The sequence below is a fragment of the Microdochium trichocladiopsis genome (assembly GCF_020744255.1).
Source record: "Microdochium trichocladiopsis strain MPI-CAGE-CH-0230 chromosome Unknown B0I36scaffold_10, whole genome shotgun sequence".
Classification (NCBI taxonomy): domain Eukaryota; kingdom Fungi; phylum Ascomycota; class Sordariomycetes; order Xylariales; family Microdochiaceae; genus Microdochium; species Microdochium trichocladiopsis.
Genome location: NW_025763553.1, coordinates 2,374,298 through 2,397,923, shown reverse-complemented (window position 1 = coordinate 2,397,923; position 23,626 = coordinate 2,374,298). Strand labels below are relative to the sequence as shown.

Here is a 23,626-nt window from a genome sequence, read left to right as displayed (position 1 = left end):
CAGCCCCGTGATACAAACTGAATCAGCCTCGATCGTGCCCGCGCCTTCCCGTACCACTCTTTCCATCCACTTGAACCACGCAGAAACTTGGTGGGAGACAAGTCTCAAGCTCTAGCCATATACGAGTTGAATCGCACGCTATCGGCATCCGGACCACTGACCTCAAACCCGCGAGCAGTCACAGTCTCACGCCGCCCTATTATTCGCCCTCTTCCATGCGGCAGCTGCATGCTGAATACCCTGGTAATTGTAATAGAAATCCTTGTTGCTCGTTACCTTCGCCGTTACCGAGGTCAGCTCAGTGTTGACCCGACGATTTTCAGTCAAGACCTGTCCCAGTCGGTGTCTGCGGATATCGCTGATGAGCTGCAAAATGGCAGGAACCTCGTCGCGAGTCGTGCCTGGCGTAAAGAGTCTCAGGCTATCACCATCCTCCACGGCCATGTTGGCTCCTTGGCCTTGGACGGGAGTCATAGCGTGAGCAGCGTCTCCGATCATGATCGCACGCCTACAGGCCCAGGTGGGAATCTCGTCAAGCTCCTGTAGCTCCCACTCCTTGCATTCCGTTGCAGTTCTGGATGCCCAGGTCAGTGGCTGATCAGAAGTCTTGGTCGAAATTGTATATCACGTACCGCAGTGTTTGACACAAAACATCCGGGAACCCCTCGAAGTGTGCCAATAAGCTTTTGACGTTGCCATCCGCATACCACGAGTCAGTGGTCTCCTTGGTTGAGTTGGTCGTCCTGACCACGCATGAGAAGTTAACCCAAGTCATTTCCCGCATCGGGTAGAATGCTGCGACACGTCCACTAGTGTCCATCAACATATTCATCGACGATGATCCGCTGGCTTCCATGGTAGATGTCCACCAATCTGGCCTCTCTCTGCCCGCAGCGGCTTTGTGGAATGAGTCCTCAGGGGCGTCCACGCGATAGCAGGTCAAGCCTGTCTTCCTGACCTTGAAATCCGTGTTGCCTATGATTGTGTCGCGCAAAACGGAATGAATGCCATCCGCCACTTCCCGGATGCGGTCAGAAGAAGCGCGTGCTTCTGAATGGTGACGACTTACCTATCACTAGATCGAAGCCGACCCGCGACCCGTCCTCAAGAGTGAGCATTCCCGCACTGGCGTCCAGGGCGGTGACTCTGCTACGCAGTATCAGCCTGGCCGGCTCGCTCTCTGCGTCGCCTCCGCAAGCCAGCCGCAAAAGCTCCTCTCGGAACTCGGACCGCTTCATTGCTAGAATGGTGTCGCCGAAGGCTTCTTGAAGTCCCATTGGTGCCTGTTCCATCAGTTTCCCATACATGTCGTAGACTCGGAAGCCATCGATCGGTACCGCGCCGGGTCGTTTGCGGTCGAAGCCCACCGATTCGAGTAGTCTGGTCGACCCAGGGGAAATGATGATGCCTTGGCCGCCGGTCGCAACGCGGACATCACCTCGCTCGTAGATTGTGACATCATGATGCTGGCGGAGCATTGCTGCTGCCGTCAATCCAGCTAGGCCAGATCCTACGACCGCAACATTCAGACGGTTCGGTTGCTTGTCCATTGCGTGATACATATGGTCAAAGGGTCGGCGGTCCATGTTTACGTCGTCTTTACACTGCGGGGCACGATGGTGCAAGCTAGCTCCTAGAAATTCCAAAGCATTCAGTAAAGCTATCTTATATACGGACCCAGGTCTGTATCATTCTCGATGGAAGGATTGCTTAGCCCGCGGATGTATACAAGCATGGTCCGCCACAGGTGACTTAGGTCCGCGGAATACCCGCGGAATACCCGAACCCTGATAAAATCTCCGCGGCATAAGCCAGTCACGACCATTCGTTCCTTTCCTCTACGAAGTACTAGATCCAGCAACGCCCAATAGACTATGCCAGCCATTCGGTAGAAACGATTACCTCGAAAAGGGTATTTCTCGTGCGACTTTTGCCGTTCACATGCAGTACGCTGTGATCCTCCGCTGCCATATAACATCGCAGGTCGGGAAACAAAGAGTGTTATTATGAATTCGAGTTTCTAGTATCGACCAGGTCTGATAGAGAATCTGGATTGAAACAGTGACCGGCATGCTCATCGGATCTCGGCATATAGCGTCGGCGAGACTAAAATGTCCAACTTGCAGAGACATGAGCCGGTATGAGGATGTGACGACCCGACCAACATATCGCAAGAACGGGCTGAGGACAAGGGCAGGTCATACACGCGGGGCGAAGCACTCCAGGTTACATAAGCACCTCATGATATTAACAGACGCAGGAAGCACTATTACAGTATACATTAACGTAATCCACAAGTGACTGAGACACACAAGTGAATGAGACACTTTCAGGGTACTCGTACGATAATGTATAAGAGAATTCAACCACAACGCCTTAAATCAATTGAAACTATTCAGAATCCTCTTCTTCAGAGGCAGATATAACTTTCTGACACGTACGAGCATTATGCCCGGGCTCGCCGCAGACGCCACATCGTCGCGCGCGCGTTTCGGGCCTCCTCGTACGACCACTATTCTGACTCGTTTCCGCTATTAACTGCTGCGTCGCATCGATTTGAGCCTTCAAATCCTTTGCCTGATCAATCGTGAGGGACCCTCCTTTCTGTAGCTGCTTTCTTTTCGTACGACGACGGCGGCTGAGGCGGTCGTTTGCATCTCGAAGTTCGGCGAGCTCTTGGCGCATAAGGTCCTGCTCGTATACCATCATTATGACTCCTTTTCTTAGCTGCCGTACGCTCTCAACAATGGACGACGGTGAGCTATTCTAGTGTCGTACGATGCGATTTTCAATATACTTCGTCTGCGATTCGGTCTCAATTGGGTTGTTCGGCGTCTTTGAAACCCATAGGGGTGGTAGTCCAGCAGAGGAACCTAGCGGTGTCGGCGTATAAAACTTCACATCTAGCTGTGAAATCACATAATTCGGGTCGTACGGTACTAGGCCTGTCGCTCTAAAGCCTGCCTAGATGTTTGATTTAGTCATTACAGCGTCGTACGCCTTATAAAAGGCTGGGAGGAAGTCCTCCTTTGAAACGTAGGTTACGTGCGCCCGCATTAGACCTTCGATTTCTTTACCGTACGCCCGTTTCAGAGGTCCAAAACACCTAACATCGAGAGGCTGGAGCTTATGCGACGAATGAGCAGGCATACAGAGGGTAACAATATTCTGTTCTTTGCAGTAGAGCTCAAAATCGACGGAATGGTAGCTCTCGTAGCCGTCGAGGATGAGGAGGCGGTAGGTACCCTTCGTACGACTCTTTATATGGAAATCGAAGTGTTTTACCCATTCTAAGCCTCTCTCGTTCGTCGTCCAACCGTTTTCTAAAAGCGCGATTACCCAGTCGGGCGGTAGGGGGCTATTCGCGGTCCAGGAGTCGAGGTGGACCTTCCCGGCGAAGATGATATATAGCGGGATTAAATAGCCGTACGACGCGATGCCCTGGATTACTGTAACCCATTCCTGATTCCCTTGTTGTACGGCTCTTGGCCTCCCGCGTCGATCGGAGGTCGTAACGACAGTTTCGGCGGAGATTTTGCCCATCGCGAAGCCCGTTTCGTCGAAGTTATAGATATCGTCATCGTGGATCCCGTATTTCGCGATTATGTTTCGTACGAGCGTAAACCACGCGTGATACGCGTCCGGATCTTCGCAAAGGACCCTCTGGTAATCGATTCTTCGATTAAAACGCGTACGGAGCTCAGGTCGTCGTCGTACGAAGTTCGAGGCCCAGTTCGTTCCGACGCGTGGCGCGTCGCGTACGCGGAGGAGTCGATCCGCCATTTCTCGAACACCACCTAATCGCGGTGGAAACGATCGCGAATCTAGGTCGATTATATATCGTACGATACTGTCCTCTTCGTACGAGGTCAATTTCTGGCAGGGTGGTCGGATATCGCGTTTCGCAGCTTGGCCGTTTCGTCGTCGTGAGAGGGTCGCATGGGATACATTATAGAGTAGTGCAGCCTTTCGTACGCTTAATTTTGGGTTTGAATGGAGCGCATTAAGCGCTAGGATAAGGTCGCTTTCATTTGATTGTCGTCCCATTATTGTTGGTGGAGAAAAGGAGGAAAGAAAATGGGGGGTTAAGAATGGGCGGAAAGTGTCTCATTCACTTGTGTGTCTCAGTCACTTGTGGATTACGTTAGTCGTGAAATATAGAGGGACGATGGATTATGCGACGCGTATTCTCATCAACGCATTTCTCTTATCCCGAGGTCCTTCAGAAAGCCGATTTGTCCTTTTCCCCGTCGCTCTTCTTGTGCTCGTCCTTTTTCTCGTCCCTACCCCTACCAGTTACTATCGCCATTGCCGTCCCGGTCACGATCCCCGTCGTCCCGTCGTCGTCGACGTTTCCCCGTCTTTTGGCAGCGGCATATGAAACGTCGATACGTTAATGAGGCAAGACGCCGAGGCTGGCATTCGTCGATCTCGAAGACATGGTCGACAGGCTATACATGGAGCCCCTGGTGTTCTTGACGATTTTGCGCTGCGGCCGGTCAGCATCACGTTTCGCTCGGTCCTTCTTTGTCGTGTATTCTTTCTCGGCACCCAGGTAGATCCGAGTATATACGGACAGCCGTTCTGCAAAATCGACACGATCCTCGACCTTTGGAAAGGTCAGACCGAGGTACTTGCACTCGAGCGTCTCGACGACTTCCCAGTCGTGGGGCTTGCCGCGCAGACCTGGCGTTCCAAACAGGAGAAGGTTCCATTTCTTCAGCGACGATCCGCCCGCCACCGAGAGGCGTCGAACCGTGAAGCGACTCAAGCTGGGCCGCGGCGTGATGACCAAAGTTTTGCATTTACCGTTTGTGGCTGCGCACTGGCAGGCCGCTTCGTTGACGAACACGTCCGTGCCAACTATGTGCCGCGCGGCTCAACGTCAGCGTATGGTCGCAACTCGATACTGACAGGTGCTGCAACTTACTCTCAAGATGAAGGTAGGTGTGTGTCCAGCCTAAACGGTCAAAGAGGATGACGGCAGGCCGAATAGGAGGCTGAAGCTCTGTGAGTGACCCATGACGGTGCTCCCTCTCCACCGCCGTTGCCTGAGACGAAGCGATGCTTACGGCGCCGATGCTCCTAGACGTTGACGGCCGTGGAGATATCGACTTGGCTTGAGTCGCCAGCGAGGAGTACGAGGCCTGCGCCACTGTCGCCACCGACATGGAGCGAGCAGAAGGCTCGATGGGCGAATCAAGCGGGAGTTCAATGACGAGAGGATCAAAATGCCAGACCTGGACCAGCCCTTCCATTTTGTCCGTCCTCGCGTCTGCGAGGAGGTTAAGGCTGCTAATTCCTGCAGCCCGCAAGAGCCTGCATACCACGCCCGGCTCCTCGGCGCACACCAAGAAGCCGCTAAGTATACGCTGGAGTGCCCAAACCGCGGTTTCGTCCGCCAACTCGTATCTTTCGGGATTCGAGTCGTTCTGCCGGTATGTCTCGACCGCCAAGGGGTCATTGGGGCCGCCCACCGTGTACAGCGGTAAGAATTTGTCGGTTTCTGTGTTGAACGGCTGTTCGCCACGGACGCACGACACGTTTCTCTCGCCGTTGGAGTCGGCCATGCGCACCAAGCGCATCTCGGTAGGGCTTTTCCTGAAGATCAACAACATCTCCTTCCGTCTCAATAACAAAGCTGGCAGCTCTTCATACCCAAACTGGGGCTTCCACGGCTCCCATGGCCGCCTCTCCTCCCCGGGATCCCAGATGAGGAACGGTAAGTTGCTCTCGCTCTACAAAGGCTTGAGCTCATTGTCAGTCACTGCGGCCGCGGTGGACGTCGCGAGATCATCAAGCCTATTGTGAATCTCAAACCTGACGTTCAGGATGAAGATTCGAAACGGGGAGCCTCTACGCCACCTCCTGATATCCCTTCCGGCTTGGAGGACTCTGATCAGCCAAAGGCACTTGAGGAGGCCGAGGTACTCTTTCGGTGTGGCACCTGCTCTATTCTCGGGCGGGAGATGGGTGCAGTGCTGGCGAAGGGCGATGCAGCCTTGTCGAAATGGAATGTCACCGAGAGCGGCGAACGTGACGGGCGGCGCGCGGAAGGCATTCTCCCGGAAAACACCGCTCAGCCATTCTGAGATGCAGTTGTCCGGCGGCTCTGGCACATCCGTCGTTGACGAGCTGATCTTGTCGTTCAGCTCAGCGACCTGTTGGGTGATGTAGATCAGGAGCCTCAGACCCTCCGGCGCGGTGACAAGAGTCAAAGCCTGGGTGTGGAATTGCAGCCGGCTGCGGAGTTCTGTCAGCTCTGTGCCCGTGAAGAGGTTCCACTTGATGTTCTGGATGATGCCGGCGCGGTTTTTCGTCACTTCCACATGGCCCCTGAGAAAAGAGCGACAGTCCTCCAGTGTCTTGACGAAGTCACCACCGATGTCTCGCGTGTCATCTTCGAAGGGCTCGAGCTCGGCGCGAGCATGTACGACGACGGATTGGAGCTCATTGAGTGTCGAGCGGAGCCGTTCGACGTCGGCGCCGAGGGCCGCGTATTGCTGGTCTGAAAATGTGATGGTGAGCTTCAAACTGGGGACTCGCCTGGAGGAAGATAGAGTGTGGGTCGAGTCACTTACCAGCAGCGTTGTTCTTCTGGAAGCAAGTGTCCCATATCCACTTGCTGACCTCCAGCGCCTTGGCGATGTCCCCTATGCCGAACCCAAAGGACATGGCTCTCCACGCGGAGAGGTATCCGCAGGAAGGCTGCGAGATTCTTTCTTATGGATTCATGGGGCAAAAAGGCGATTCGAATGAGGATAGAGTTCGTGCGTGGGCCTCGTGAGAAGGCGGGGATGTATATGATCAGAGAGGAGGGTGAGGAGTTCAACGTCGTACCGTGACGGCAGCCTGACCGGACCTTCTGAGAGCCCTAATATTGCCCAGATACTGCCCTGCTGGCAAGCCGGGGGGCTGTGCCGAACATGAGGCGGCTGATAAGGCTCTGTAAGCGCTGGGACTGGACGCCACATTTGCGAATATTGAGAAAAAGCACAGGTCGACCTCAGCGTGGCGTCTTCATCCCTATAATCAGGGTCCACCCGGAGCCTTATCCTCGTGTAAGGCAGACTAGTGTGCCGCACCTCGCTCATTGGCCACCGATATCAGACGAATATCTCGCCCTCTTATACTCAGCCCTTCGTCCCACTCGCTCGGGTCGGGAGCCTCGCACGAATGGCATACCCCGTCGACATACAACTTAACTTCTGCCATGGCAGAATCACGCAGGAGACGACCGCCGCCCCCTCCACCTTGTCATGTCGCAGCGGCCCAGACGACCGAAACGACTCCAATGGGCAGTAATTTGCTTGGCCCGACGACGGTGGCGTGCCTGGTATTGAACAGAACTATCGGTGAGACTTGTCGGCGTGCCAGCCTTGGGTTTCTCATAAGGCCTCGACTGACATGGGCGTCGTTCAGGTTCCGGTATCTTCGTCACACCGGCCTTGGTCGTCGATGGCGTCGAGAGCGTAGGCGGGTCACTGCTCCTTTGGGTTTTCGGCGGGCTCATCGCGACCTACGGTCTTATGGTCTGGCTCCAGCTGGGCTTGCACTACCGCTCCTCCCTACAGGAGACGATGAGGCGCTGCGCGCGGTCCCGCGAAGCGGTGGAGAAAAGAACTACGTAAGTCAGACTTCGCACAACAGGCGATGCGTAGCTGACAGATGAGGACAGCTGGAATTCATTTACAGGAGAGAGAGAGACCAACCAAAGCTGTTGGTCAAGTCCATGTACGGCATCGCTTTTGTCCTCATCGCTAACCTATCTGGAAACGCTATCGCCTTTGGGATTTCCTCATGAACGCAGCGGGATACTCTCCGGACCCCAAGGGCCCGGTCATCGGCATTGCCGTCGGGATCTTAGCGTTTACAGTGATGTTGCACATGGTTTCCAGGCGAGCGGGTCTCTTCCTCAACAGCGCTTTTGCCATGCTGAAAACAACATTGCTGGTGGCCATCTGTGTCCTCGGGTTCATGAAAGCAGGTGGCGTGAGGGTGGGCGGCGAGCCCAAGGCGACGTCCAACTTCGACGTTATCGAATCGTTTCGACCGGGAGCCAGAGAGGTTCCAAGCGTCACGAATTCCCTCCTGTACATCATGTACGCCTTTTCTGGATTCGAACAGCCCTTTTACGTCCTCACTGAAGTCAGGACGCCTCGGAGAGTTTTCCCCAGATACACGCTTCTCACCATGGCCTTTGTCATAGTTCTCTTCCTCCTGGTGAACGTGGCGTACTTTTGCGCCGTGCCCCGCAACCTACCCGCCCTACACGAACAGCGCAACATGGCCATCGTCTTCTTCGGCCACATGTTCGGCAACGAAACTGCTAAGCGCGTCATGGCCGCCATCATCGCGGTTTCCATTTCGGGCAACCTGCTAGTCATGACTTACACGGCGTCTCGAGTCAAGCAAGAGATTGCCAAGGAGGGCATCCTGCCGTGGTCACTCACCTTCGCCACCAGCCGTCGTACTCCATGGGCCTGGTGGAAGGGGAGACACCTGGAAGAAGACGACCCGACACTGGAACAGTCGCCCATGGCCGCACTGGGGCTACACTTTCTCACCTCGGCCCTGTTGATCGCCCTCACGGCCATGCTCGACCCGTCCATCGCCTACGCCGTGCTGGTGAAGCTCTACAGCTACGTCATCATCATTCTCAACGGATTTTTCACGTCGTTGGGACTGTTATATCTCAAGTTTAAGCGCAATAGGAACTGGTCCAACCCTAACTTCAACCCTCCATTCGGCTGGGGATATGCTTTGGTCTACTGCGTCGCCTGCGCCTGTATGATACTCGCGGCATTTGCGCAACCGTCGGATGAATCGCCTTACGCATATGCGGCCACAAACCTCCAGTGGTACTTGCTGCTGGCCGTCGGGCTTTCGGTGCCGTTCTGGGGTATCGCGTGGTATCTGGGACTGAAGTTGGTCATGGCCTTTCGCGGCCGGGAGTTGGTTGTGAGCCGTAGGCCAACGACGGACCCTGATCCTGGCATGCCTGACCAGTACATAATGACGGCCGAGCATATCACACATGACTGGCATATTCATGGAGCACATCGAGCAGTGGGAGCTGCGGACGACGAGGAGCTGCAATCCTACTGACAATCATTCCTGCTGGAGCTTGCCTTGGCGCAGTCAAGTTCCCGCTGGGGGCACGGGCCATACAGGGGCCGGCCCAGTCAAGTTCCACGCGCTAAAACGGCTGGGGGTTAAGGCTAACCCACGCGCAGGGGGGCGTTTCCGCGCTAACACCCAACCAGGGCCCCCCCGGGAGGGGGCGAGAAGGGACAGTACGGCTGGAGAGGAAAGTATGCGACGCGACGGGAGACGCGCGGGCGCTGTCGGGTATGAGGGGGAGGGAGGTGACGGGGAAGTGAAGGGCAGGAAGCTAGCATGTTCGCGACGAGGCCGGGAAGGCATGCAAATAGGCATAGACCCAAATTCCCAAACATTTAGTAAAGCTATTACAGGCAATTATATAAAGGACCCAGGTCTGCATCATTCTCCATGGAAGGATTGCTTGGCCCGCAGATGTAGGTACTACATGAGTCGCATGGGAGCATACCAGGGCCCCTTTCCAGGTGCGCCTACTCTAGACGGCTTCACCGGCTGGGATGTAACTCAAGCGGCTTTAGTGTAGATGTCGTCATGACTGACGTTTTATATTGGACGAAAATGCCCAGTGTCCTGGCTCTTGTTGCATTAAAGCACTTTTATTCATTGCTCGAAAGAACTCTTAGTCGTGGTCGTGACGCAGGCTGCCTTGAGACTGGCTTGCCCAACTGAAAGCCACCCGGACCTTGGCAACATCCGGAAAGGTACCCAGACCGGGGTAAGATCCATACAACCACCGGGGTCCGGAGACATCGCTCGCTCCTGTATCGGGAAGTTTCAATTCATTTCTAATTCAGTCATTGAAGCGATAATATTAAGTTCTAGGTGAGAATCTGAACGAGTGAAGTCAGGCGATGAACTCGGCGAGCCTAGTCGCTGCACTCTCATGATTCCACTCAGTTAAGGCTCCCTCGCTGCGTTCCTGCATCTTCATCCTCACAAATGCGTGTCAGTACACAGAGGCAGCTGGCAGCCTCGTCATTTGTGCAGAGGATGATGCGAGCCCTGCCTACCATCCCTGAGAAGCGTTTGCCTATGTCCTGAAGTTCGTCCGACGGGACGTGGTAGGGTGCCGCATGTGCTTATACACATTCTGCTTTTCCCTATTCATCTCTATCCTCTCCATCCTCTCCATCCTCTCCTGCCGCTCCCGCTTTTTTCCCTCCTGCATCTGGAACTTCCGCAGCGCTATCACATGTCGCCGAAATCCAGTCATGCCGTAGACACCAACGGCAGCGAAGTACGACACTCCGATAATGCCAGAAGCAACAGCCCAAACTTCTGTGCTGGGACCTAGGACCGAGCCTGCGAAGGCGCCGCCGGAGAAGATTGCAAAGAGGAGCATGAGAACTATTCCTGAGGTGAGAGAAGAGACAATCGAGCCGACCACTAGTATCCTGTTGGAGGAGTACAGACGGACGTAAAAGTTCGGGATGGGTCCGCGTCCTGGGCGTAACGAATTGTCGTTCGGTGGCTGGCTTTGACCGTCCTGCTTTGCGTTCACGGGCCCCTCAGATCTATCATTACCTTGTAATTCGTCGTGGACGAATGTAAACTCATCCTCGATAAGCGAGAGATCGACCGGCTGTCTCTTCTCACTGATAGATATCTCCCCAGCATCATCAACGCCATCATCAACATGCTCGATCCTGAGGGAATCTTGACTAGCTCGAGTCCTGCGAGTTTGAACCTTGGCCTTTGTTGAGTGATCGCTGCTGCTGTTCGTGTGAGCTATCCCTCGTTCTACGTCATCGGTGTCGAAATTTGCTCCACCGCCACGTGAATCAGAGGCTTCTTGCTCGGTTTTCGATTTGGTGTCGCGCTGAGAACTTGAGAGGTGTTCTGCACTAGACGCCGCCGGGGATTTGGCGGCCTTGGTGACATCCTCCAGGCCCTCAGCGTGTTCGTCGCGATCACCCGTGGATGGAATGGCAGGATGTGAGGCGAGATCTTCGGAAGGAGGGTTGTCATCACCTGGCAGACTTGAAGTCGAGGAGCGAGCGGGAGGGCCATGGGGCCGACTAAGAAGCACGTCAATTCGCATGGTCGGCCCTGGCCCGCACGTGAATAGCTGCCGGAGCCAACGACCAGGAGCTGCAACCGCCTGGCCTAGGGGAGCTTCGCCTGGGCTGCCTTCTCTTGTGATAACAGAGTATTCGTGCTGATAATGCAGAGGATCAAGGAGCGGGACATCTGTGACGCCCTTGCGACCGTCGACAGTCCAGAACTCGACCCAAGCGTTGCTTCCGTTCATGCGAAGCCGTCTCGCCTCCCGCCGAGCAGCTATGAAAGCATGCAGTTAGCTAAAACACGTTCTGCCAAGATAGCCTCAACCATATGTTACGTCTCACTTACTCAGGTAATTATCGTACGCGGGTGTCGCGAAGAAGAGCAGGGAGAAGATCGGGACGAGCTGCCCGAAGGACAAATCCCACTGCGAGAGTGGCGGCAGAGCCGTCCAAGAGACGAGTAGGGACGTGATACCAAAGACAAAGTAGAATATGAGCCACAGGAGCTCCCATAAGAACGATTCCACCAGGTCACGGAGCATGATGCGGAGAAACCCCCAAAGTCCGATGGGAAATATCCAAAGTCCGGGAACCTCCCAAAGTCCTGGTGGACCTGGGAGATTGGCCCAGTCTTCGGCGATGCGAGCCAGAGCTCTCTTCTTGATACGCTGATGGTTCATGATGGTGTGACGGGGGTCCATCATCCACTCGTACTTATCACCAAGCCTGAATACCTTCCGAAAGAACAGTGCTTGGACTCCAAGTAGCCGATCCATGCGTCGCACGTAACCCCCAATAGCAATCAATATGAAGAGTACAGACTGCAGGACGGACACGGTGACTTGCGCGCCGTTGAGCTGCGGGATGACCTCGAGCGCGCACTTGACCGAGAGCGATGGCTCGACCGCGAAGACGGGCTGGGAGGCAATCATGACTAGCGGCGCCGTGAGGAGGATGTGAATTGTCATGACGATGAGCCTCCAGCGTAGGTCAGTGTCTCTGTGGCGGCCGCGGGCGATGGAGATGAGGCACATGTTCACAGCACAGGTGAGCCAAGCGGTGGAGATGGACATGCGGAACGCGTAGGTGGAAAGCATGTGGAGCTCGGAGAGGCGGACGTAGAGGGACAAGGTAATGGCAAGGCCGAGGACGAGTAGCTGGTCGTTCTGGCTGGAGAGGATGTCGAAGAGGACGGCGTCAACGGTTTCCCTGGAGGACCGCGGTTCATTTCTGTTGTTCTCGTCGGCAGGCCCTAGTATACGTCTGTAGAGGACATACTTCAGGGCTCCGAGGACTGCCTCGTCGATATCGTTGCAGACGCCAGAAAGGGCTGAGCGCAAGTACAGCGCGATCACCATCGCAAAGGCGAGGCATGTTGATATGAGGAATGCGATGATGACCTATGCTCAATTAGTCCAACTCCATGTCAGATCCGAGTCAGGATGTTCCATGATACGTACCCCAAGCCCAGCGACATCGGGATCACCAGGATCCTCGAGCTGGCAGGAATCCGGCAGTTCAATCGCACGCGACATGTTCAGGCGGCTCACGTAGCGCAGCTAAGTCTCATTCAAAGGGTTTGATGGCGTTCGAGACGCAGGTAGATTTTGGCCTCGTCCTCAACAAAGCTCATCCGTGCGACGGGAAGCCCTCGGGAAGTCCCGTCCAAGGATTTACGTTTATTTGGTCGCCGGTAGTGGTGGGGATGTTCGCGAGGTTGTCCATTCGGAGGCATCGCAGCCCAACCAGACGCCTCGATCAGGCGCCGCCGAACCTGACCACTCACAGCACGACTCCTCTCTCTCTTCGTGTGCATGCCATGGTGTTCATGCATGAGGTAGGTAGAAGGTAAGACAGGTATCGGCTGTGCGCTGCCGAGCTAGCCCCTAGCCGCTAGGCGGCTTAGGCCTTCAATTCCTTATCGTCGCGCTAGGCCGGGTTGGTATGGAGCGCTCTGACGCTGTTACTTAATTTGCCTATCCTGGCGAGGCCATCCCGTTGGCGGTTAAGGGGAAACAAACCCCTTAGTTCTCACTACGTTCAAGCAAAACACGGGGCAATCGCTTGATGACTTAAGTCCCTGCTTAGGCAATCCTTGCCCCCGCCCTTGTCCATAGCCTGTTGCTGCGGCCTTGTTTATCCTGTTCCTCAGCCCTAAACAATCCCCTGTTAGTCCGGTACGTCACATATTACTACCCGAGTCCCGCCCGGCTCCCTTAGCCTAGGTCCCCGAATCTCCGACCAATCTTGCGTCTACCTCCGTCTTCTGAAGCTGGATTGCTGTAACTCCAATCTCGACCCCGAGTAGTCCTTAACAGGACCATCGCCCTGACCGCTGCTACATCTAGCCCGCTGCCGCCGACAGGCACATCCCAGCAGCTCAAGAGCTGAGGATGGAGACACGACCATATCGGTCACACAAGGTGCGGGCGTGTGATCTTTGCCGCAAGCACAAGACGGGCTGTGTGGTTGACATTCCCGGGCTCGGCTGCCGCCGCTGCCGCTCGCGGGACATGTCATGCCTCCATGCTATTCGGGCTAGTACCACGGCACGGGAGGGACCAGCGCCGCCCTCTTCGACTGGGCGGTCTCTGCCGAGGCTGCAGTCGAGGCGAAGGGCGGCCGTCCGTGATCTGGCATCCCATGGCGGTCTCGCTGAGATCTCGAACGTCCGGCCGACGGCACTTTCGCCGCATGACGGCTCAAGCTCGCTACCTGTCCACGTCCTGGGCCCTTCGGGTGCTCAGGACTCCCAGGTCATCGAGGAGCACCTGCTGTCCGCGCGTGCCTCCCCCATTGCGCAGGAGCATATTGGCATCTGTTCGACCGATCGCAAGAAGCCTGTCGGGTTCACCTACCAGCTGTCCAGCCCGGCCACCGCTATTAAAGACCCTTTCTCTGCTCGCCTTGACCGCAGAAAGGTCCTCGAGCAAATCGTGAGCCCGTTCGCGGACACCCTGATCAAATTGTGCCTCAGCCCGCATTCTGGCGCTTCGGCCCCGGACTTACTCATTCCCAGGTTCTTAAAGAAAGTCAACATGGCATTCCCAATCATATCTAGTGACTATCTCTTCGCGCCAACCACTTCGACCGTGGATCACGGCGCTTCTGACGTCTTGCTGTGCACCGCATATGCTTCCGCTTTGATGTATTGGAAGCACGCACCCGGCCTAGCAGGGTTTCCCTGTCCCGACCACGCGATGGTGCAAGCTCTCGCCGCAGGCGCCGTGCAAGAAGCCTTTGCAGCGCCTCAGTTGTCAACGGTTATGGCGAGCCTGGTCCTGCTGGGCCAGCGACCTGTCGACTCGGCCACAAGCAACGCCATGACTCTGGGACAGGTTGTATCCCTCTCCCATTGTCTCGGCCTCAACCGATACCCGAGCACATGGAGCATTCCCGACGCGGAGAGGAGCACAAGGACGGCGCTGTGGTGGGGGCTCAGGGTGCATGATACATGGTAAGAAGACGAGAATGCGCGGGCTCTGGGTTCTGCGTGATGCGCCATACACTAACTTTGGATTCAGGTCAGCGCTCGCCCGAGGCATACCACCCCTCACACAGGCATCCCAAACTGACGTGCCTATGCTCACCATGAACGTATTGGACCAAGTGGATGCAGAGGAGTGCGGGGACCACGAACCGCTCGCCTCAGAGTGTTTCATGCTACTGTGCAGGCTAACGACCACGACCCAGGGGCTTCGGTGCATTGCTTTCGACCTGCGGGGCGCGGCGACATCAGACAGCGTTACTAAGGGCTTGAGACAACGCCAAGTCGAACTCGACCAGTGGGAAGAGCTCTACGCGCAGTGGAGGACCAGGTGTGAAGCCCGCCCCGGGCGGCCGCGGGTGCCAGGCCTCAGTCACCTTGCCCTCTGCTTCCTGACGACCAAGATGCTTGTCCACCGCATGATGCTCCACGTGAGTTGGCGCCGGCCGATGCGCATGTGCTCACAGTCACGCTGATGTTCACGGCAGGAATCTGTCAAGTCAGACGAGACACCATCGGATGCAGCTCGCCGGTTTCACCAGCTCAACTGCCAGAAGGCGGCGCATGACATTGTCGAGTTCGTGTCCGGACTTGATGAGCATGACTTTGCCGATTTCTGGCTGCCCTGTACGTCTGTCCCCATCTCTACTAAACCCGAACTACCGCTGGAGCGCCGCAGTTGACAGTCATGATCTCAGACACATCATCACACCTGACGGTCTGCGCCACATTGCTGCTGCGCTGTGCGCTGGAGGCCGAGGAATGCGAAGTGTCGCAAGCCTGCATGGAGGACCTGGAGAGACTCCAGACGAGCCTGAGAGCTGCCGAGAAACAGCATGGCTGGGAACTCGGGCAGGCGTGCCTCAGCCGCTGTCAAGCTCTCGTGCCGCACCTCAGACACGGCGCCGCAGGGGCACGCAGAGCACGAAGCGACAAGGAGGTCCAGGACCTCTTCTCCAACTTGGTGGTCGATGCCGACCAGGTCGACATGGGGCTGTTTGACGTGGACTTGTGGCTGAGCACGGCGTCCATGGGGGACATGCTAGGTGATGTAGCGCTCCTTTCTTGACTACTCTGGTCTATACATGGCCTTCTTCCCATCGGTTCTTCTCCAGTCAGATGGCATCTGTGGGCTTGTCCATGCCGAACCAGCCCCAGCCGCGCGTGTCGCCGGGGTCATTGTCCTCGATCTGGTGCTCGCCGTTGAACCGCCACCACTTGCGACCCTCCCAGACGTCTTCGACGGGCCGGGCGCCTTCCCTCCCCATCTGCTCCCGCACTGCCGCCACCCGCGTCCACACACGCAGCAGGTTGCGGCTGATGAGCTTCTCAACCTGCTCCGTGGTCGCGCCACGGTCCAGCACAGCCGCGATGAGGCCCGGGTAGCAGCTCACGTCCTCGAGCCCCGGGATCACGGACGCAACGCCGTCAAAATCGGACCCGAGGCCGACGTGGTCCCACCCGATCCGCTCGGCCACGTAGAAAATGTGGTCGAGCACGTGCTGCATCCGGGCGTCTCGCCGGTGCGCGGCCACGTGCTCCGGCACGAAGTTGATCATGACGACACCCCCATTGGCCGGGCCCCTGTCGAGCACCTCGTCCGGCACGTTGCGCGCGCAGTCGAACACTGCCTGGGCGTTGCTGTGGGAAAACATGACGGGCGCGCGGGTCAGGTCGAGGACCTGCGGCGCGCAGTCGCGCGACGCATGGGAGAGGTCGATAATCATGCCTGTGGAGGGTGCGCACGGGCATGGTTGTGGTGGTCAGCCTGGATCAGGTGGTAATGGAGCTCGACAGTGCTTGTGCGCAGATGGCGCGCAGGGACAGACACACCTAGGCGGTTCATTTCCACGATTGCGCCTCTGCCCAGGGCCGAGAGTCCACCGTGGACCGGCTCAACCTGGGAGGAGTCGGCAAAGGCATTGTTGCAGTTGTGCGTCAACGTGATCTGAACAGTCATACTTTCTATTAGCAGACTGTGGGCTCGGGAGACGATGGACGCGGTCGAGACATACGTATCGCACGCCCATTTGATACCACGCGCGGATAATGCCGATAGAGTTGCCGGCCATGTGTAGTCTGTAATCGAGGATGTGCTGTTGTCCCCGCAGGGTTTTGCGGCAATCTAAAAGAGCTTAGCGCACTTGCCGCTTTGCTACTATTCCTAATCTAGCTCGGTCGAGAATACATGAGTGAGCTCTCATTCCCATTATATTCTTGTATATTTGACTTCGTTCAACCTTTCTCTCATCACGTAATTCCCTTCGGCTCAGATGATCCCTCTTGTTTATCTCGCTCCGCTACCTCCTATTCTCTATGAACCCCCACCGCGCAAAAAAGATCACTATCTAGAGCCTATCATATCGCGGCTTCCACAGATTTATCATCAAAATGTCACGATCCTGCCTCCGGGGTCAACCGTCTGGCAGGGCGCTACAAGATAGGTAAAGCCTGTGCGATAACAACTAACACTCCGCTACCGTTCTCTCTTAGGGGTTGTCGTGTCTCTAGGAAGAAATACCAGTCTCGGCAATTAAGTAACTAGTTCAAGTATGTAGTAAATCTAATACTTAGATTGATCGCTAAAGCATAAAGGTAATAACTGTCTACAAGGAGATCCTCCTGCCCCTAAATATATCCTTTATCCTTCATCGTGCCCTGTCCTTCCGACAGGTGGTGCTGTCGGTTCTCGTTATTACGCTGCGCAGTTCCTTCCGGGAGCTGTGCACTTCCTTGGGTCTTGGCGCAGCTCTTGTTTTGCTGAGTCATCTGTCCTTCCTTACGTAATGGTGTTCTTAGCCCGCGTGCATGACCTGCCCTTGTCCCTGGCCCGATCTTGCGACCCTGTTAGTCGGGTCGTCACAACTAGCTTTCTCGAAGAGGATCCTTTCTACATACATTTTAACGTGATGCGGCTTGACAGCAAGGTTAACGCAATCCAGGCGATCAATATACCTATAGACGGCAGCCTCTTTAGCATCTGAAAGCTTACACATGTGGTTGTGCTGCTTCTTTGTCGGTGTTTTGCTATTGATGTGCCTCCTGAGGGTGGCTTCGGAGACGTTGAAAGTACACGCCGTAGCGCGTACCGACGTATCTGGATTGGTTTCAAGCTATTCTATAGCTTCATTAAGGCCTTCTGCACGTAATGCAGCCTTCTGTTTGCTATCACGACGTCGTTGGGCCGCCATTTTCGTGTTTTAAGGGTTGTGATACGTCATTTTGCTGTGTGCGTCATTTTGCTATATAGTACTACCTTTAGGTGGTGCAGCATTTGAAAGCGAAATCGCCTAAAGTGGGGCGTGGCACGGGTAGGCCGATAAGCACAATGCTTGTCAGGCAAGGGTCTGAGACGCGCTGTGTAACGAATCACTGTCCTGCATTCGCGTCGCGGCTCTGCATACATAAGCACACTGCATGCACATGGCCCCATGGCTGTGCTGCGGCAGTGCTTGAGCTGTCCAGGGGGCCCAAGGTACCATCAAGGCACTTTGACGAGGCAATCTGAAAGAGCGCTCTCTGCGACAGGGAGCAGAGAGTTGTCTCACACAGCCTACTTCTTGAATATGATGAGCATCCAGGTATTCTGCTTTAACATGAACGAGTATACAGGCACTCAACGGATGCCTCTTGGGCACTTAAAGAGACCAAATCAAGTCGACGGAATCTTATTTTCAGCACGGATCTCACATCGTGGTCACTCTTGATTGCGGAGGTATCCAGAACAGGATGACGATGATGCTTCGATACCTGTTTATGAAACAAATAAAAAGGTGTTATTTGCACATGAGCAGCTCAAAGTGGTATTCATATGCTCCTAGAGAGTCCTATACGCTTACATACTCATGTACATCATTGTATCTATGGGTGAACCATTATACACATTATTCAAGACTGTCTCGAATATTGGTGGTGCATGCTTATGATAATCCCATTGGTGACCTTGCTACTCCCGACCTGCACCCTGTCCGCAGCCGCCGCTACAGTCTCTAATTCGCTAAAGCTCTCCCCTGTTTCAGCATACGGCACTTCCTTCAGCTTGTCCTGAAAAGCAAGCCAGTGCTCGGGCAGGAAGCCTATTATCCACCGGTCGAGGTGAGACGAGTCTTTCCGTATCGTGGGGCGCGGGCAGTTGTCCTGGAATATGACGAGGCGTTTAGTCTGCACGTGATTGGGTAGTCTTTAGTGAAATCCTGTACTGATTTTCTTCGTCATAGCACAGCTGCATGCTTTGAAGGACTTCTTGAAAGTGAGAATCCGGCTTTATGAGAGGATGTCCGACTTACCATCATCTCTACACTCGGCCAATACTGCTTCAGCATAACCAGCGTCTCAAAGTTAGACTGGAGCCTGCCCTTTACAGCGGGAAGATATTCCGCCTCGCCGAACAAGGACGTGTGCAGCAGCACAGATCAAGAGGCCACCATGATGTGGCTGACGATCTTTTGTGCTACCTCACAGCCTTCCCGAGCTCTCGAGGTGCGTAGGATATCACTGACGGCGTTGCCGTGGTGTTTGCATAAATTGGCGTAGGTCTGCCAGATAGCCCAGTCTCTGCTTTCTACCTCGGGGACCACCACCAGCAGTCGTCCTCGCAGTCGTGCTCCGCTTGTCTAGCTATATGCGAAACAGCAACGTCGAGCACGACGCCATGTCTCTGTCTGTATTAGCCCAGACAGTGATGCGATACGACATCCATTTTAGCAAGCCAGGTCGCTGATCTTCTTCATGGATTCTCAAACACCAATCACGTTGCCCAACGCGTGGTTATCTGTCGATTGTGCTTCCGTAAACGTGTCAGTCTGTGGTCAACTCCAGTCTCTCACATCTTTGCCTCACTGGTTTTCACTGCCACGGGATCAGGCTACTTCTGAGGACAGCATGCTGATTAGTCTCTTGAGAGTTGTGAGCCAGTGTAAAAGGAACCTTTCTCGACATGAACAATATTTTGGGACCAGTGGTTCGTGGAGAAAATGCATCCTAGTGAGCGTCTGCTCGTTCGCACTTAATAGGCAGCCATGGAACAAAGGCGAACATCGCGAACATTTTGAGTTGTCGCTTCCGCCTGGTGCCGGGATTCTTGTTCAGTCCAATCTGGTGATGATTCAAGGTTCGCAACTGAGAGCCATGGCTTTGTAACGTAAACCATCTCCAGCTAGCGTCTGCGCTTCGAACTGCCATTGTTCGGCTATGGGGTCGGCTCCACCGCATCCTGCACTGGGAACTCAGTCGAGAGACAGGAGCTCTTCGGGTGACGTAGCACTTTTCCTGGGGGCGCCGTCTCGTCGCTCGAAGTATTTCGTAGAATCTCGTTCCTCAAGCGAGCTGCCGAAGTTGTGTGCTCGTCTATTCGAAGATGACAACATGAAGGATTTCGCGATTATCCCTTCGATGGCATCCGTCTCGCTTCATACCGGCTTCGCTTTCGAGTGTAATAGCATGCTGCTGAGTGGTCCCAAAGTCTTTTGCTCCTCGATGTAAAACCCTAACGATTTCAGCTCGCCGGGTGTGATTCCTTTCAGTTCTCGGTCCTCCCTCGTGTCCATTCCTGGTTGTCGTTGATGTTCTGAAGATGATGACTCTGTTGCGAGACGCTCGATTCTCCTATTCTTGTCCGTCTCTGACCTGAGACCGTGGAGTCGTGATAACGGGCTGCTATCATCCGTTTCCGTGGTTCTGGTATTTGCATCCACCTCTTGTATTTTGATGGCATTGTTTTGGTGGCTCTGTGGAGCAGCCCTGGATACCGATAGTTCAGGTTTGGAGACCCCTTTTTCGGTAACGTCGCTAGTCGGTGTCTTACTGCTGATGCTTTTCTTGTTTCGTTTGCGACGCCGCCAGAACCAGATCCAAATTCCTAGAGCGAGTGCCAAAAGCCCGAAACCGATGCTGAGGCCGATGATCAAACTTCTGGTCTGAAGCATATTGCCGGCAGCCTGGTCGCTTGTGGCCGTCGTGGTGTCGACAGAGTTGTTCTCTGTCTGAGACCCATCAACGCGCGTGAGCAGAAATGGGTCACTAATTGACACGTCGACTGTCGTTCCTCCTACACCTTGACTCGTGTTTATCCCGGATACGTTTCCGACTGAAATGACATAATTAGGATCTCCTTCAAGATATTTGATATCTTCTGGGATTTTCCAACGGAACAATACTGCAGTCATATTTGTGCAGGGTTCAACGCGACCAAGCCAAGGTGTTTCGAAGTTGTGGTTATCCGGCGGGATCTCAAATTGGCTGTACAATGTCGTTTCATCTGAGATCCAACAATACGTTAGCCAGATCGGACATAAGGAGGTCACGACTGATATCGAGGACGTCATACTGAGCATGGAGATCCATTTCAGGTATGAATCATCAGTACGCTCACGATATTTTTGAAGTGTGAAGGATACGGTGACATTCTGCCCTTCGAAGTACCCCCCGTTGTACCAGACAATGTCCAGGATTTGACCCGGATGGTACTGGTCCTGCCCATCAGGTTCAGAAAAGCCACTCTCTCGTGTGGCTGGGCAGATCCCATTCAAGTAGTGGGGCCAGTTGTCGTATGGCGGCGGCATTGTCCGAAGCGCGACGACTGGACCGTCATCGGGCTGCCGATATCATGGGGCGTCGTTGTGGGCACGCGACGTTGAAAAAGTAGTCGTTGTTGATTGGCTCGGCAAGGCACGGCACGGCACTTGGGCGAGAGAGAAAAGGAAATCAGTGACTAGATTTTGCGCCACCCGAACGGTATGTGAAGAAGGGACCAAGGGGACCGGGCCTCAGGTAGGGAGATGGGATACTTATCCATGTAAAACCCACAATTGACTGGGAGAAAGCCTGGCCTCGTGTTAATTGGCGAGGACTATTGGCAATTTACAGGGGTTTCGTGCTGATGTAACCCAGTGTGGCGTACTTCATCCGCAGGCCGCAGGAAGTGCAGAAAGCAGACTTGGCCACGTAATCCAGGTTTTCTATCCAATTACCGTCTCGCTAGGCCGCATCCTTGGCCGATTGTGCATAAAAGTCTCTAGAGGATTGGTCCTTGTCTGGACATAAGCTGCAGCCTCTTGGTCAGTCAGGCCGGAGGAACTTCTTTTTTTTATGCAGTTGCATAATTCTTGTGCATGCATAACCCGTCGCCTGTTTCGAAAGCGCAACCCAATCAGTGTCCCGCGTTTGCTAGCGGCGTTCTTCTTGTAGTTACTCCATTTCTTTGATACATTAAGCCACATCCTCTTGTGTACACAAGCCATGCCCCAGCACACATATGCTCACAACAAGGTATCTGAAATTCCCATACGTGTTCTCTGTCAGACTTACGGGACCTAGCATTGGTTAGCTGTTACCACGAGCCTGTCGGACGAACAACAGATAGAGGCAAACGCGATCCTCGTTGGCGATGAGATTCTGCAGCACATGAACATACGCTCACTACCCTGACTGTTTGTCCGGGGACCCAGACGAGGCTAACCTGGAGCGGCTTTGGAATGGCATTTGGTGAAGGCAAACAAACCCGACTTTCTTTGAGGCACCATTTTCATCGAAGTGACGAGACACCATTGAGACTCGTGCGAGTGTCTAGCCCGACCCTGCAGAAGATGGTCGAGGAAAGGATAGCCAGGAGACATCCTTCCTGTGGTAGACCCATCCCTTGAATCGGATTAACGGCAGCGAGAGCTCGGGGACAAACAATGATTCACGTGGGACGCGATCAATCTATTTGTGGAGAAATGAGGCGAGCGGGGTCGCTAACGAGTTGAGCCGTGTGAATATCATTGAGAACACAGAAAGGTCTAACGGGGCCCTCTATAGGTGGTGGAACGGATACGCAAGATAACTGTCCATTTGGCCCATCTCTCATCATTGCCTTGCGTTCATGGCGTTGCTCTCAAAGTCAGCCTTGAGTTGGTCGTACACACTTTCCCACTTCTGCTGAGCCCATTTCCACTCTCCTATGTCTAAATAAGATTCTTAGTTAATATCGAACCTACGAATGAGGTAGTAGAGAATGGGTATGCCCTTGTCTTCCTGTAATTCATCCGCATAATGTTCCGTTATGAATTTCTCCATTGCTGGGGGAAGCCGGGGTTCGGATCTGTGGGGAATCCTGTAACGTAGAAGCGGTGGGCTTCGTCAGCCTGGATGCTAATTGGGAGGCCGTGTTACGGGCCCGGGCTCTGGCCCGAGCCTAGGCGGGTCCAAAAGGGGAAGACAGGGGGGGCCTACAAAAGCGTAACGCGTTCGCGAAGCGCGCGAATCGTCTCCTTTTATTCCCTAAGTTCGTAGTAAATCTAATACGCCTAGTATCTGTTCAGACCTAGGGCCAGTACTTAACAGGCCGAACATGGACTAAAGGGGAGTCTGCGGGGTCAAATTCGTACTTCTCGTAGGAAGGAATGAGGAAGGTTACCTAGCGACCCAGATAGTGCGATAGTGCAAAAACTACCAGGCTACGGCTAAGAGCGTCCTCGATCCGTCTGTCGTCTCTGTAGGGAGTACTTTGTGACAACCCGACCAACAGGGGAACTGTTTGGGGCTGAGGTAACAAACAGGCCCAGCACAAACAAGGCCGCAGGATCAGGCCAGGGACAAGGGCGGACCAGCGAAGGCTGGCCGGGAGCACATTATATAAGCGCCCCACTTACGTCAGCAGCCGACAGTGGGCAGTCGCATCGCGACCACCACTTGTCGGCCATGCGACGACAAGTCGTCGGCACGCGACACAATGATATCGCGGGGCACCAGGCACGATGAAGGGCAAAGGCTATATAGAGCCAGGAGGATCTCCTTGTAAACGGTCACTACCTTTGTACTTCAGCAATCAATCTAAGTATTAGTTTTACCACATACTTGAACTAGTTACTCAATTGCCGAGACTGGTATTTCTTCCTAGAGACACGACAACCCCTAAGAGAGAACGACAGCAGAGTGTTAGTTGTTATCGCACAGGCTTTACCTATCTTGCAGCGCCCTGCCAGACGGTTGACCCCGGAGGCAGGATCGTAACACCCAGATATCCGCATAG

The 23,626-nt window shown here is 54.6% G+C and overlaps 7 protein-coding genes across 7 annotated transcripts; 2 read left to right on the top strand and 5 right to left on the bottom strand.

Moving 5' to 3' along the window:
- Positions 1-186: 186 nt before the first annotated feature.
- Positions 187-1,550, bottom strand: B0I36DRAFT_252617 (FAD binding domain protein; the record flags this gene model as incomplete). The annotated part of the gene is made up of 3 exons (XM_046150697.1): positions 187-574; positions 633-1,017; positions 1,070-1,550. The coding sequence occupies 3 exons, from the start codon at positions 1,548-1,550 to the stop codon at positions 187-189; spliced, it is 1,254 nt and encodes a 417-aa protein (XP_046007666.1).
- Positions 1,551-4,393: 2,843 nt separating this feature from the next.
- Positions 4,394-6,675, bottom strand: B0I36DRAFT_435266 (uncharacterized protein; the record flags this gene model as incomplete). Its single annotated transcript, XM_046162755.1, has 4 exons — positions 4,394-4,863; positions 4,931-5,601; positions 5,821-6,508; positions 6,582-6,675. The coding sequence occupies 4 exons, from the start codon at positions 6,673-6,675 to the stop codon at positions 4,394-4,396; spliced, it is 1,923 nt and encodes a 640-aa protein (XP_046007665.1).
- A 251-nt stretch (positions 6,676-6,926) lies between these two features.
- B0I36DRAFT_435265 (amino acid permease-domain-containing protein) lies at positions 6,927-9,108 on the top strand (the record flags this gene model as incomplete). Its single annotated transcript, XM_046162754.1, has 3 exons — positions 6,927-6,948; positions 7,423-7,627; positions 7,899-9,108. The coding sequence occupies 3 exons, from the start codon at positions 6,927-6,929 to the stop codon at positions 9,106-9,108; spliced, it is 1,437 nt and encodes a 478-aa protein (XP_046007664.1).
- A 781-nt stretch (positions 9,109-9,889) lies between these two features.
- On the bottom strand, positions 9,890-11,735 carry B0I36DRAFT_32230 (uncharacterized protein). The gene is made up of 2 exons (XM_046153832.1): positions 11,476-11,735; positions 9,890-11,403 (listed from the first exon to the last, which is right to left on the bottom strand). The coding sequence occupies exons 1-2, from the start codon at positions 11,669-11,671 to the stop codon at positions 10,154-10,156; spliced, it is 1,446 nt and encodes a 481-aa protein (XP_046007663.1). The 5' UTR covers positions 11,672-11,735; the 3' UTR covers positions 9,890-10,153.
- Positions 11,736-13,522: 1,787 nt separating this feature from the next.
- Positions 13,523-15,685, top strand: B0I36DRAFT_251908 (uncharacterized protein; the record flags this gene model as incomplete). Its single annotated transcript, XM_046150650.1, has 5 exons — positions 13,523-13,992; positions 14,149-14,586; positions 14,654-15,047; positions 15,105-15,243; positions 15,315-15,685. The coding sequence occupies 5 exons, from the start codon at positions 13,523-13,525 to the stop codon at positions 15,683-15,685; spliced, it is 1,812 nt and encodes a 603-aa protein (XP_046007662.1).
- Positions 15,686-15,731: 46 nt separating this feature from the next.
- B0I36DRAFT_377301 (membrane dipeptidase-domain-containing protein) lies at positions 15,732-16,688 on the bottom strand (the record flags this gene model as incomplete). The annotated part of the gene is made up of 3 exons (XM_046160545.1): positions 15,732-16,345; positions 16,450-16,564; positions 16,632-16,688. 3 exons carry the CDS (start codon positions 16,686-16,688, stop codon positions 15,732-15,734), a joined length of 786 nt encoding a protein of 261 aa, XP_046007661.1.
- A 3,201-nt stretch (positions 16,689-19,889) lies between these two features.
- B0I36DRAFT_32184 (uncharacterized protein) lies at positions 19,890-21,341 on the bottom strand. Its single transcript, XM_046153768.1, has 2 exons — positions 20,942-21,341; positions 19,890-20,872 (listed from the first exon to the last, which is right to left on the bottom strand). Exons 1-2 carry the CDS (start codon positions 21,174-21,176, stop codon positions 20,025-20,027), a joined length of 1,083 nt encoding a protein of 360 aa, XP_046007660.1. The 5' UTR covers positions 21,177-21,341; the 3' UTR covers positions 19,890-20,024.
- Positions 21,342-23,626: the final 2,285 nt, after the last annotated feature.